The sequence below is a fragment of the Denticeps clupeoides genome, chromosome 7 (assembly GCF_900700375.1).
Source record: "Denticeps clupeoides chromosome 7, fDenClu1.1, whole genome shotgun sequence".
Lineage (NCBI taxonomy): Eukaryota > Metazoa > Chordata > Actinopteri > Clupeiformes > Denticipitidae > Denticeps > Denticeps clupeoides.
In genome coordinates this window covers 7633923-7648540 of record NC_041713.1, presented here as the reverse complement: position 1 = coordinate 7648540, position 14618 = coordinate 7633923, and the positions used below count along the sequence as shown (strand labels likewise).

Genomic DNA, 14618 nt, shown 5'->3' with positions numbered 1-14618 from the left:
GCAGAAGTCACATTTGTTGGCAGAATGGTGGTAGTGACATCAGCTGCTGTCTGCTATGATGTGAAACCCACGAGAAATTTGTGGAAATTTCAAGGTTGTGCCGAATTTTACAATAATTGTTTAACATTGCAAGAACCAGGTGGCAATGCTGGAAAGCGAGAGGCAGGAGAAGGGTTTCAGATGGCCGTCACGTGGTGTTGATCAGTCCTAATGAATCAAAGCGCAGTGGCAGAACAAACCAATACCGAAACATATGGAATGGAAGCTGGAGAGGCTGGAGGGATGAGATGAAAAACACTACCTGCGTCTGCTGGGGGATGTTTAGAAAGTTGTTGTCCCGTGATCCGATGCTGACAAACCTGTTGGGAGCTGTGGAGCCTGGCGTGGAGTATGCTGCAGAGACAGAGAGACAGACAGGGAGAGAGAGAGAGAGAGAGAGATGGAGAGGCAAGACAGAAAGTGAGAAAGAAAGAGGAGAGTAAGACAGCCTCCAATAACCCCCCAACACACACTAGTGCACAATAAACTACAATACACACACACACACACACAGCTAACACATATTAATAAAGCAGCACACACATTACAGAAATTCATTGCTGCCAAAACTGAACAGACACTTCCAGCCTGTTTTTTTTTTACTAAAGATAGTGATGATTTCTCGCCTTGGCCGAGGAGATTTGAAATGGCTTGTTGAACACACAACACTTTAGTAAAAACGCCTCCCTAAGGGGTCACCTCTACTCGCAATTTCCAACTGAAAGGCTGAGGAAAAAATTATCAGCCGTTGCTATGGCAACAAGTAAAAGGGCTTCAAATAAGGAGAAAAATGGTTCTGTTTTAATCGAGCTTGGGAAACATCTGATAATTATGTCTGTGCCCTTCTAATTACATCTTTCTCGCTGGACCCAAGAGATGATTTAATATCCAATTATACAATTGAAATATATAGATGTTAAGCAATATGTATTAATAGACATAACTACAAGTGGGGCAAAAAACAGCCTGTCCAGTGTGATTGAGACCTTATGTCAGCTCGGCCAATGGTCTGGCCGTAACCAAAAAAGAAGGTGAATCTCTCAGGGGGTCAAAGGTTACGAGTGCAAAATTTAGGGCAGTTTGAAGCTGTTCACAGTGGACTCCAACAGTGGCACAAGTGGCTACACCTGCTACAGCCAGGAGTGAGTTGGCATGTCCAGGAGAGAGTGCTAAAGGGTTTAAGTCTGTATGAAGCTTTGTGTCTGTGTGTGTATGTATATAGGTATGTATGTAAGTTGTGTGATAGTGTGATTAACAAATATAACAACATAAAAGACTCAAGGACACTTATTAGGGGTAAACAAACAAACAAGAACAAAACAATATACTGTGTAACATAAAACACAAAGAAAGCAGAAACAGTCATTAAGAAAAGAAACAAAGCAGGTTGAGAAAGCAGTAAAAAAAAAAACAAAGAAAAAAAAAAAAACACAGAAGTGCTCCGCCCAGTAGCCCCCGAGTGGTCAATTAGACTCATCTTGCCCAATGCCCGAGATGCCACCCTTGCACGACACACTGCCCTGCCCGACACAACGGTAGCCCATGTGGCACCACAGTACACCCCTGCCATGCACCTCGCCATGAAGAATCCGCACAAATCACAAATCAATCAAAATACAGAAATGAACTGGAAAAAATCATAACGTAACAGAAATGAACCAAGGTCAAAAGTAGGATTTGGCAGATACAGATGTACAGATGCTTTGGTATATTTGGTAAGTTGATAAAAATACAGATACTGATGCAGAAATGTCTCAATAATTGAAGAGTGAGGTTTTGGAGTCCACATTAACTGCCCTAAATTTGTACCCTACACAAAACAAGACCAGGGATAAATCGATGGGATGGGGAAGGGGTAGACTGAGGTGGGATGTGCTTAGCCATCACAGGCTAGTTTGTCTTTTTTCTTCTACTTGAGACCATCAGAAGGAGACGCGCAAGGAGAACCAAAGAGACAAAACAAATCAGTCAGAAAGGGTGGAAACCCAGGCCACTAGGGGGTTGGCATCGGTGCTTAAAGGTCATGGCTGGGTTCTCGGGGACAGAGACCAGCACCTGGGAGGAAGGTGCTGTGGTGGAAATGGACACTTCAACACTACACTCAAGGCGGGGGTTACATGCTGGCTACGGGTGGGAAGAGGAGCTATGGTGGATGCACTGCGGCTGGATTGATTCTTAGGGTACGGAGGAGGGGAGGGGCGGGCACTGATCGGTCGCCTGGGCCTGGCTTTGGCACAGTTTGTCTCAGGGTTGGGGCCGGAAGTTGGGGGGTCGGGGTGGCTGGGGGGTCACTTACACTGAGATGCGGGCGTGGTGAGTCCGCCGTCAGGGGGCGTGCTGCTGGGTTTAGAGTCGGGCATGGGGAGGGGCACTGGGCGGGCCACCGGGGGGGGCGGAGGCAGCAAGAAGGAGCCCGGCATTTTGCTCTGGCCGCTCCCGTTTGGCTGCAGACAACACAAACAGGGTCAGGAAGGAGGGCGCAGGACACGTGAGTGAGAAGAAAAAATAAAAAGAAGAAGAAGAAGACGAAGTAAACCAAAACCTGACCAAAAAGATATAAAAAAAAAAGCCAACCAAACTGGCACAACTGTGAAGAAGAGGAGCGTATCTGTGCACATTTGGAGATGAGGTGGAAGAGACCGGGGTTGTATGGGTGTAGTGGGAGTGTGTGGAGTATGCTTGTGTGTTTGGAAGGGGAATGTGCTGAATAAAAGACACCACCTTAAATAAAGCATGGCATAGATGTTATGTTTTGGGAGGGGTGGAAAGGAATACGTCACATGACCACGTCGGGACGGGGAGGTCTGGAACACTGCCGTAGCGTCAAATCAAAACATCCACAGCAGCACAAACACTGACAATGAATGATATAAAGCAAAAAAAAGCAGAAGAAAGTGCGCTGGTCTGAAATGTGCAGCGGATGTGTGTGCATGGACTTCGGGTAAATATCTGAGGAGGTGGGCTGAGCAGGACATAAATTAATAAATCCAAAAGGAATATAACACAAACTGAATGAAAACTGAAGATACGCGGGGACAAGGAAGGACCGGATAGAAAACAAATGAGAAAAAATTAAGACAATACAGACTCTGGAGTTCTTGCTCCGACTGTAGCCACTTATTATGGGATGCTTTAAATAGTGGGGCTGGTGGATGAAAGTGGACTTCGACTCCTCCACAATAATCAATGTACTCTGGTCACATATGGACGAGTGACAAAAGCAAAATGTAGTCCAGGATGATGATGCTCCCATCCACAGCGTCACCGAGTGACTGATGAGTATGAAAGTGATCTCTACCTAACTGGGAGAGTTTGAATCAACAGAATTAGAGAATATCCTTTGGGAGAATGGTGTCCATCCCTCCAGGAGAGCTGATCTCATGACACTTTGTGGTTTTATTTTTTGCCCATTGTTCCCGTCTGTGTGTACTAGCGCATCTTAAAAAATATCGTGAAAAAGTTCATTTGAGGTTTGACATATGAGGGATGTTATAGTTGGTTGGACACCACCTGATCACATGACTAAAGGGCATTCATTAATTTCTTGAGATATTAATATAGTCATATGACACTTGTCTGAAGAGGTTAACTATTTTTTGCAAAATAAAAATTAATATATCAGCATATCAATATGTATGTCTGTCATTCTGTGATGGCGTTAATTAAGAAGATATTCAGATAAGCTTCTTTCTCTGTAGATGATTTGCATAGCTTGCAGTGTCAAGTATTGACTACATAAATTGAGATACTTTTCTAAAGTATCATCCATAATTGTTACACTTTTTAATTTTTTTATTTCACTTTATATGCATTGGATATAGCATATATGAAGGTTTAACTTTATGAATAAGATATTTTTTAAAAATGAACTTATTCATGATATTGTAATCTTCTGAAAATAACTAGTTTAACACTGGCTGAACTCAGCAGTAGCTGCATTCGCTTTCAAACTAAACTTGAGATTCTGAGATCACATTTATGCACAAAATGTTTTTTTTTTTTAGGTTGGCCAGTCACTGCATATAGTCCTTGTGGGCCATAAATTGTTACTCGGTATGGTGGTAAAAATGCACTGCGCGCTGAGGCTGGGTGTCCCACAAACGCAGCGCCTCCCTGCTGGTTTTGCTGTGTGGCCCTTACCTGTCCGGTGGCCTGGCCCGAGCCGTCAGCGCACACAAACTGCACAAACTCCTTCAGCGGGTCCTGTCCGGGATGGTGGTGGTAGCGGATGGTGGGGTGGGTGAAGTAAGGGCTGGACTGCTGGATGATGGAGGGAGAGGGGAAGTGAAGAGAGGAGGCGGAGGCACGGGGGCTCCCTGTAAAAAAAAAAAAAAAGAGAGAGAGAGAGAGAGAAAGAAGGAGAGAGAGAAACCAGAGTAAGAAGCACATTAGCTCCTCTGTGTAAAGTTCAACAGAAGCCTGCTGGCCGCGGTGGGTGACACTGCAGATGCCATAATGAACGAAGGACGATGATAATGTTGAAGTCCTCCCCCGCGCCAGCCCCATGAGAGCAATTTATATAGAACCATGCTTTTCATAAGTCCACATCTTCACCGGCACCCTTGCTGATGAGAAAACCAGCTGAGCAGTAATGACCCCTCAACTAAAGGGGAAGAGACAAACCCCGCACCCTCAATAAAGACAGAGGCCTGCTGGCTTGGATAAAGAGCTAGAGATGGATGCAGGGGGCTGGATATTTCTCCCTTGATTGGGATGGACGAGGGGGGTGGGTTGCCCAAATGAAGCCCCTCGCCTCCTGGAGTGCCAGCCCCCTTCACCCAGCCCAGCAGGAGCCCCAGCTGGCCATGCCAGCGTGCCAACTCTGCACTAGTAACCCAGACAGGGGCACCAAACCCGCTCCAGCCTTTCTCCTTCACGCCGTGCCTCCACACCCCCGTCTCTCGGAGCCCCACAGGAACCTGTTCTCCTCCTCAAATGTCTTTCTCAACCCCGTTCCTTCACTTCTTTTAACCCCATTTACGTACTGGGGTCAGACCCAAGCTCATTGCCGAGTAAAGCACAACACAACAAGGTAACACTACTACAGCCCTACAATGTGACACTTTTGACTATTTGGGTACATCTTCAAAGATGGATAAACTGTTTAATGTGCCTCTCAGGGTTCAATAATCAACAGGGGGGCCTGGATGAAATGGTTTTCTACACGCTGAGACAATTTAGACAAAGGTCTGCATGAGGGAAGCACACATAAAGAGAACGGTGGGTAAAAGAGTGAGAGCTATCCCGATTGTTTAAAATGGGACGGCAGCTCCCACAAACCCCATAATTATGTGTAATAGCATGTAATTGGGTCCCTGCAGGTTATCCACTAGCTTTACAAACGTCCACCCTTTCAAGTTTGTCCAGGTCTTGCGTGCATTTAGGCGACCATGGTGAACAGATGCTAGAGCCTGGGTGCTGGGCCAGTGAAAAAAAAGTAGCCTGACGCCGCTGGGCCAGAACAAGACCAAAAGTGTGGACAGGAGGCTGATCAAAAGGTGAAATACAGAGAGAAAAATTCACATTTTTTTTAAAGCACCCAACTCCAAGCTCACAGACAGGCAGGCAGACAGACAGTTCTGTTGAGACTGACAGAATTCAGGGGAAATTTGAAGACCGCCAGGTTTAAAGGTAAAAGGCGGAGGGAAAAAAAACTACTGAATAGAAAAAAAAATTAATAAAAACTACAAATTCCATCACCGTTGAGACCCTTGATTAGCCGCCTCACTCTACCACTCCCAGAACCCACAGCACCCGGGGGGGGCTTACATGGAGGTTGGGTGGGGGAGGAAGATGGGATGGGGAGGTGGTAGGGCTGACTGGGGAGAGGAGGGTTTTGTTGGGGAGGGGGTCTCACCTGGTCTCACGCCCGCCAACATGGGTAGCGGGTGGTGGGTGAACGTCATGCGGGGGGGCCTCGTCTGGGGCGACAGGGCGCTGAAATCGAATTTCCCCGGCTTCTTAAGAGAACCAGGCGAGGAGAGTCCTGGCAAAAATGGCATCAACAAAAAAATAAAAAAAAAAATAAAAATAAAAAAATGGCAGAACAGAGACGTGGGTTTAATGCCTTGTGATTATTTAATAATTTCGTTTTTTTTTTTTTTTTTTTTATCAGTTGGTTATGCCTCTACCGATTAATTGTTTAAAAAAAAAAAAGAGATAATTTAAAAAGAGAGATAATTTAGCCACTTCAGGATTATTATATATGGGTAGTAATGGCTGGAAAACACACAAAAATGGCTTGATCTGCATTTGAATGCACAGAGCAGGCACACCCCCCCAGAGAGGACTGGTGATCCCGGGCCAAGCCTGGGATTAGAGGCAGCAGTGGGGGGTGTTGGACAGAGGAAGAGTGGGGAAGTGGGGAAGCACTAAGACAGATTCAAAGTTTTGGTCCGGGTGGCAGTAGGGGTTGGCAGGATAGTTGGGAGAGGTTTTGGGTCGGTGGCGGGGGCTTTGTGGCAGATCACAAACCTTCAGCGCTGCCTATCTGTCTGCCTGTCTCTACTTCACACCACACGGGACACAGACTACAATGGACAATGAGTGAAAGGATAGGACGCAACCCAGAACCGGTCAAGTTTCCAGACAGAAAAAGATACCGAGATACCAGACATTTCACCAACAAATGATCCGTCCCACACAACCAGCAGCAGACACAATGCCAGCAATTAAGTTAGCATTAAGCTCGCTTTGCTTCGACGTTCGACAAAAAAAGACAATAGATCGAGCATCCAGCGTAGTTTCCTTGTAGCTGCGAACAGCCGGTTTCTCTCTATTGCTTATTGTCTGCCTGGAAAAAATAAAAAATGTAAAAAAAGAACGGACTATTTCTTTAATCATTCAAGATGCAGAACAAACACAAGCTGTTCGTTCAGAGCCGCAGAGCTAACGGCCTGAAGCCAACGTGAGGAGGAAGGGATACCAAGTGAAAAAGTGAGAATAACGAGGGAGGAAGTGAGAGAAACGGAGGGAGGGGATGGTGGGAGGAAGAGGGGGAGAGAGTGTGACGTTATGACCCACTCATATATAACAACATATTAAAGTGTCCTCCTACTTCTATAAATGTCGGCCGAGGCTGCTGGATTCCTCGCTCTCCTCTATGGAATATTCCAGCGCTTGGCAAAAACAAGCAGGCTAAGTATAGGCTAGGCTAACCAAATGACCCAGAAACACAGCCAAATGTGTCAGGGCCGAGGGAGGGAAAAGCCTCGAGTTTATGATCAAGGCTTCATGCGGCTGGTTTTGAGGGAAATTATTTTGATATATGGAAATCCTAACACACAATTTAAGGTTTGGAGGGTCGGGTGCCACCGCCAAACAGAGTATGTTGACCCTCCCGACATAAAAAAAATCGCCCACCGCAACCCTCTCAAAAAAATTCAAAATAAACACTACAAACATGGGCACGGTGGCACCCGGAGACGATATCGGCACACAAAGGCTAAAGCCTTGGTGAGGGCCAAGCCGTGCATGTTGCCTCCTGATGGGCAAGCCAATCCATTTTCATGTAAAACACAGTGGGGTAGGCTTCTCCTACCCACAATTCCACAATTAACTAGAGTCCCTGGGCCTACACAGGAGCAGCTGGGCCGGGCCACGCTTGGGCCTGGGTAGGTATAGCAACGGAGTTGGTTTTTTTTTTTGGGCCGGGTTTAGGGGGGGAATAGGGAGTGGGTGAGACAAGAGAGATGTTGTACATTATGTGACACAGAACAACAGTTTAAATAACAATGTTTAACGCCACACACACACACAACCCTGATCGGGTGCCATTTAGAGCTTTTTAACCAAAGGGTCTAAAACTCTGTTTAGCTCCACTGGTCAGTGCTGAGAGCAGGGAGGGTTTAGCCAGATCTGCAAAAAGACTTCACATGTAAATTGCGTTTATTTTTTTAAAATAACCTGGCTATCTGCATGAAATTGTGTATTTTAATCAAGCAATCCCTTATTAGATAATGGCAATAAGCATATTCTTATTCATAAGATGACAAACTACTGAAATGACCATATGTGAGTGGGGCTGGCTGAGCTCCTGTCCAGGTGCATCCATGAGTTTCTGTAAATGTTATTCATGTTGAATTGATTTCTAAAAGCTGAAAAATGCAATACCGGCAGATGACACCAAATTTGGCTAGTAAACACTTCTGATTCTTTTTGCAATTTGTTTCACGTCACAATTTCAATCACTAATCTGTAATTTAATTTGGCATTCAAAATCATGAATATGAAGTTCAAGGCCAGAAATAGTATATTAAAAGTATGTATGACTTCATTTATAAGCATTTATAATGAATTATGGACCCCTTGTGCTTCAACTCTGCAGTTCCCGGGCCACGTTTTGGATATTATCCTGGCTCATCTCGCCATCATCGGCAGTAATTGTGTTCACCCGTGTTTGCATATATTTCAGCCTGCCGTTTTGTGTCTGGCCCTTGGTCTGTCATCCGTCTGGCTTGTGAGTTCACATAATAATATTGTGCTTTGTGTGTATGAAGTATATACAAAGCTATGACAAGTATGCAGCAATTGATCACTAAGTTTTTGTGCATATTTTGCCGTATGATCACTGTGATTTTGTAGATTCTCGTTCTTTAAAACAAGAAATTTTAACAGGATGATGACCTGCTCCTGTACTTTAGCACAGTTTGTATACTTCCACAGTCGCAGGTGTGTAATTGAACATTTCATCTTTTAATGTATGCAGAGGCTCCGTATGCAGCTCTGGCACCAGACGCTAAAGTAAAGCTTTGTGAGTCGAAGCAAACAGAAGTTACTATGATCTCCTTCTTCCTGTGAATGTCTGCATGTGTGCTTGTGTCTGTGCCTGCCTGTGTGTGTGTGCGTCTCATTTAGTTCTCCGTTATTTCTCTGTCCAACTCCTGGCACAATCCTTGGGCGGACTGGCAGCCAATCAAATGCTCCCATGACCCTCTAGTCTCGCCACGCTAACAAGCTGGCCGCCACACAAGCCTCGGACCGCCACCGAGTGGCACATGCACACCCCCCCTCGCCACTGTTCCCCCAGTCCACCTCCCCCTGAGCACCCCCACCACGACAGAAACACACAAGCAATAAACACAAAGTGTGTTCACAAAAACAAGCAAACCCCTGGAACACACAGAGCGTGCAACAAACACACACACATGCTTCCCCAGAGCCCGCTTCACTACACTTTTCACAAGTGGGCCAGACGTTACATCTAAAAAAAACTCACCAGGGACCAAGTTTGTGACAATTAATGAACTTAAGATAAGAAAAGATGCCACAGACATGGGGGATTTGGGGCAGGAAGAGGAGCCTAATGCAGGTTGAGCAGCTGTGTTAATGATAAATGGCACCGTCACCTTAGTGAAGCACAAAGCGTTTCATCCTGGTGGTGAATCACCTTTGGAGCTTAACGTCTCTCTCTCTCTCTCTCTCACACACACACACACACACATGCACGCACACACACACGAACCACCACCATCACCATAACAGATGTCTTCTGTAACCCGGTAGCTCCCATTGCTGTCGACACATGGAGGAACCATCTGGACCCCAGTTCCGCCTTTCCAGAGTCAGTGTATGTGTGTGTGTGTGTGTGTGTGTGTGCGTGTGACAGAAGGCCCCGTCGTGTGCAGATAATACACCTGAGTGCATTTTGTCTTGTTTGTTTGGGTTTTGTCAGTGTTTGTGTATTTGCGTGTACGTCGTTTCGGGGAGGTGTGTGCGATTGAGTTGCCGGGGTGACAGGTGGCGGGTAGTCCAGCCTCCTTTACAGCTGAACAGGGCTAGGCTACACACGCTAGCACCATTCCTGACTATAGCAGCACATCAGCATGGTTCCATTTACTGCAATGCGGACGCTAGCAAGATCAGCAGCGCTGCCGGGAGCTAAAGGTCAGCTGCCATGAACAGGATGGTTTTACAGAGACCTTCCCACCCAAATTGTTGCATTTAATGTGTGATTCTCCGCAGGGACGACCATTTAAAGACATATTGTCAGTATTAAACAGGGTCTTCGCATTTAATGAAATTGTGATTTTGAGTAAGTATATTCTGAAACAAAATCCTGTTGTATTTTTGCTAAAATAAACCTGGAACCCAATATATTAAATATAATTAATCACATTATTTAAAAAAACAACATGGTGGATGGAAGTGTTCTATTAGATTAGGCTGGTTTTAGAGGCATGATTGACAGAAGAATCAGCAAATTACTGTAAGGCCCAGGGGGATTGCAGGATCATCAGTTTAGCATGGCGCGATTTCCATCAGTTTTGCGTTGCACCAATGAAAGCAGAGAAACCCAACAGCAAACAACGGGATGCCGGCACAGCAGCGAAAGAAGCACAGGCCAGACCAGCGCTGGTGAGTCCATCCACCTCTGGTCTGGGAGTAAAAGACTGATGGTGTGAGGGACTGATTGCGTGTGGGATGAGCACAGACGAACAAAGCGGCAGACATATAGAAGGCATAGTAGATCTGTTGTTTGAGTGTGGGTGGGTGTGTGTGTGTGCGTGGGAGGAGGAGATGAGGAGTGTAATGTTCTCTAACCATGGTAAGGAAACTGCACGCCTTCGTTCTCATGCTTAATCTTCCTCTCCTGCATACTCGCCAAATGGTGCTGCACTGGAAGGCCAAACAGGGGAGAAGGGCAGAGTTAACAAATGAGGGGAGGGGTTAAGGGAGCATGAAAGAGTGTACATAGACATAGAGACAGACAGAAGCACAGAGAGAGGAAAGGAGAAAAAAGGAAAGAATACATGAAAACAAGAGGGATTAGTGATAAACCAAAAGAAAATAAAAAAGAGAACAGAACAGAAGAGAACAGAACAGAAGAAAACAGATAAAAACTGGTGTCAGACCCGGCTTATCAGTCAGGAGGAAAGTAGCCATACAGTAAAAAAGTCAGGTCAGGTGATACAGGTTACACAGTTCAACACACAGCAGTTCACAGCCAATTCTAGACACATACCACTGCTACACCATTCACAGAATTAAACCATTCATCAAATTAAACAAACATACAGAGACCAGACAGACTGCTGGTCTCACTGTAGGTCAGTGGCAACAACACTGTGAATGGGTGGGGATGTCAGGCGCAGGCAGTGTATTGGAGGACAGAATGGAGAAATATTGATGTGATCATACGGAATATTTTCAACTGTCAATTCTTCTTTTCTATTGTAATTTATTTATTATATAAGTCATACATTTAGATCTCTGCCAACTAATCAATATAATACATACATTACATTCAATTGATGATTGAAATATTTGCCAACAACCAGACAAATTAATGAAATATCCAAATTGCATTATAATAATTAACATCACATTATATTTGTGAAGGAATTATCAAACTGACAATTGACAGAACACTAATGTCTGGACGGTGTGCAGTGATAATGTGTTGGGCCATGCAGAGCTGCCAGTGATCAGACCTGTTAACCTGACAGTTACTCAGTCAAGGCATTCAAAAGGTAATTAATTCCCTATTACTAACTCATATATACAGACATATCACTCTAAATATCATACACTTCCATAAGTGAGAACCCAGAATTCCACATAAAAAAGCCTTTATATTGTAATGTAATACATAGATAGTATTACATACTACATAAAATAAATCAATTCATTCACTAATCTTACAAAATGTAATATGGCATGGCGTTTTAATCCTAAATGACAATTATGTTGCTAGACTGTAACAGCTTTATTAGACGGCCTGCTCTGGCTGTTGGTGCAGTGCATGGTGATGGTGGGGTTTAGTTTACAGTGTCAATGTGAGTGAGTGAGTATGTGAGTGAGTGAATGGGTGAATTAGGAGGAGAAAGGAAGAGGTAAAAGAAGATTACTCTCCTCCCAGCATGCCCCATACCTGCATCCACGTCATTAGGCCAGCCGCTGGGCTGGGAGCTGCCGGCGGCTGGGGAGCGGCCGGAGTAGAAGACATCATCCACCGGGCTCTCCATCTCGCTGTCATCGATAGACTTGCGCTTGTTGGAGCTGTGGGAACAAGGGAGCGGCAGAGCGATGAACATCTACAGATGGCAGAACCATGAGTTTGGCCTCCATTCTGTGTGTCCTAAGCACTACAGTTCTTCAGGTAAATAACCTCTATTGTTGTTTATTCGCAGGTTATTATAATAAATAATTACAGGTTAAGTATACCTGGTGCAACACAGGGGTAAGTGTGTTGCTTGGAGACACCTTGGTATCAGCAGGATTTGTAAGGATCCTCCTTTAATTGCAGGAGGATTCTATCCATTTCTATTGTTTCTTTATCAAACCAATTGAATGTCAAATGCGTATTGAAATGCTTTTGTTAATTTGTATTTAAAATATTTTGCCCTAATAGTGTGTAAAATCATCTTGCAATTCAGGCACACAGCTTAGGGGCCAGAGACACCTGAGAGTCCTACATGCAGTCAGACAAGATATTTGGAAGGGGAACATTCCAGAAAAAAAATCACAGGAAAAGGAGAGCATGAAGCTGGATCAGAATGAAGACATTTCATTCCTCATGCTTCCTCGTTGGGGAAAAAAAAGTCTCCATTATGGAGACCTGCCTTGATGGCTCATTTACACAGAATCACTTTGGGACAATACTGGAAAAGAACCAGGTGTTCTACAGGCACAGTATATTCCAACCAGAGGCTCGCCAACAAATGGGTAGGTGACTTGTATGTGATAACACTCATTTCTGCCATGGACCAAGGTTGGAATATGTACCTGCAGGAACCTGGCACCTGGCATGATCAGAATGGATAAAGATGGAGTGAATATTACTACCTCCGGGGGAGACTTGCATAAAGCTCCATTTCAGTCCTGCAGCATGGAAGAAACAGGCAAAGAGAGACAGGCAGAAAGAGACAGGTAGACAGGGCAAAGGGGCAGGGAGGGGCCAAACAGAGAGACAGACAGACAGACAGACAGACGGAAGGGAGAATGGGAACAGGGAGAGCAGCAGATGTCAGAGAGTACGAGATTAGCACGGTTAAAAGGGTCGAAGGGAGCCGAGAAAGACAGGATAAGGAAAGGGGGTAAAAAAAGAGAAAAAAGGTGCCATCACACCACCACAGAGTACCTAAGAGTCAAGCCTGAGACAGGCTGGTGAACTGTACAGGTGTTGTGTTGGTAGTGAAGCTATAGTGACTAACAGGTGCATCGCAGAGCTTCTGCGCTGTCATTTACGGACCTTCTGCACTGTCATTTACGCCACGAAGCCTTAAGGCGGGTGTTGCACTGAGCTGAGAATTAAAACAGTCTGTGTGTTTGAACTTGGACAGCCTCTACTACTCATGTGTGTGTGTATATGGCCAAGTGTGTACCTTGTGGAGGGGGTGGAAGTGATGGATCGCCGTCCCAGGGTCACCTGGTTGATGTTGTAATAGCCGGGGCTCTCAAGGTCGGCCAGTGAGAAGTTGGGGCCGGATGCCGTGGCAACAGGTGCTAAACACACACACACACACACACACACACACAAAAACCCCACACCAAATCCAGGTTAAATTGTGCATACCACAAAATATTATGCAGCTTTCTAATGAAATTTACAGCTCAATTACACTTTAATTACAGTCAGATGACTGCTCTGCCATAAAAGTTTCCGTTTGGCGGATAAATAAAAAATATGGTTCATTCTGTGTGACAGACTGAGAACAAACTGCTCGTCCTTCTGCCTCATTCAGGGAACGTCTTAAGATTTTGTTAATGATTTCGTGTTAGTTTTGGCAGAGACAAGGCGCTTGTTTTCTGTTTCCCGCCTCTTTCCTCTGGCTAATTGCTGTCTCTGTTAATGCGGTTACCTTCTTGATAACAAAAACTCTCCATCTGATGAGCATCAACATTTCAGGAAATTCATCTGCTCTGTCTGACCATCACCGATTAGTGGCCAGCGGGTCAGCAGTGAGGCGAATTTATGAGCCGGGTGTGAAAACATGTTGAATGGCGTCTGGTTAGTTTAAACCATTGCATGTAATTAAGATGCATATATACTGTGATGTACAAAAGAGGAGAGGAGGAGGAGATGAAGGGCAAAAGACACAGATGCGACTCACTCTGTGACACGCGGACCAGCTCTGCAACGTTCCACACCCCCGAAGTCACAAAGCAGTCCTGGAAACTCAAATGCCCTACAAAGAATGTAAAAAGGGCTAATTAACGCACAGAATATCATAAAACACCGAAAATTTCAGTCTATTACGTTTATTACATTTAATAAAATATGGTTAAAATATACAGGTTCAGTAGGGCTGATGTGGAAAACCAAACTAACCACCAATTTTGAAAATAAATATTTTGGACAGTTTGTCCAATGTTACTACAGCTGATGTGTTTTTGAGTGTGTGTAAATTTTTGTATACGGTGTCACTTCATACAACAGTCACAACCAGGCTTCCATGTTGATTTTCAGTGCAAATTACAGTGCTTTAGAATTCCTAAAAAACCAACATAACATTCTCTTGTGATTTGTAAATGTTTTAATTTTTTTAAGTGTTAATTCTGGCAAAATGAAATACAAAAAGAGATCAGTTGCTGCGTTTGGTTGCTGAGGTTACATTTAAAAGAAAGGTTAGAAATGT

At 44.7% G+C, this 14618-nt stretch overlaps 1 protein-coding gene across 11 annotated transcripts in view; it reads right to left on the bottom strand.

Moving 5' to 3' along the window:
- The window catches only part of nfixb (nuclear factor I/Xb), a 96142-nt gene that overhangs the window by 6548 nt on the left and 74976 nt on the right, over positions 1-14618 (bottom strand). For 3 of the 11 annotated variants that reach the window (XM_028985692.1, XM_028985696.1, XM_028985697.1), the window contains 9 exons: positions 14094-14168; positions 13365-13485; positions 12823-12861; positions 11912-12039; positions 10582-10656; positions 5897-6025; positions 4180-4355; positions 2336-2483; positions 302-393 (listed from right to left, as the gene is read on the bottom strand). In XM_028985692.1, the coding sequence (XP_028841525.1) occupies positions 302-393; positions 2336-2483; positions 4180-4355; positions 5897-6025; positions 10582-10656; positions 11912-12039; positions 12823-12861; positions 13365-13485; positions 14094-14168 (983 nt within the window). The remainder of the gene's footprint in view (positions 1-301; positions 394-2335; positions 2484-4179; positions 4356-5896; positions 6026-10581; positions 10657-11911; positions 12040-12822; positions 12862-13364; positions 13486-14093; positions 14169-14618) is intronic. The other 8 variants (XM_028985693.1, XM_028985698.1, XM_028985694.1 and 5 more) reach the window with 8 other exon arrangements.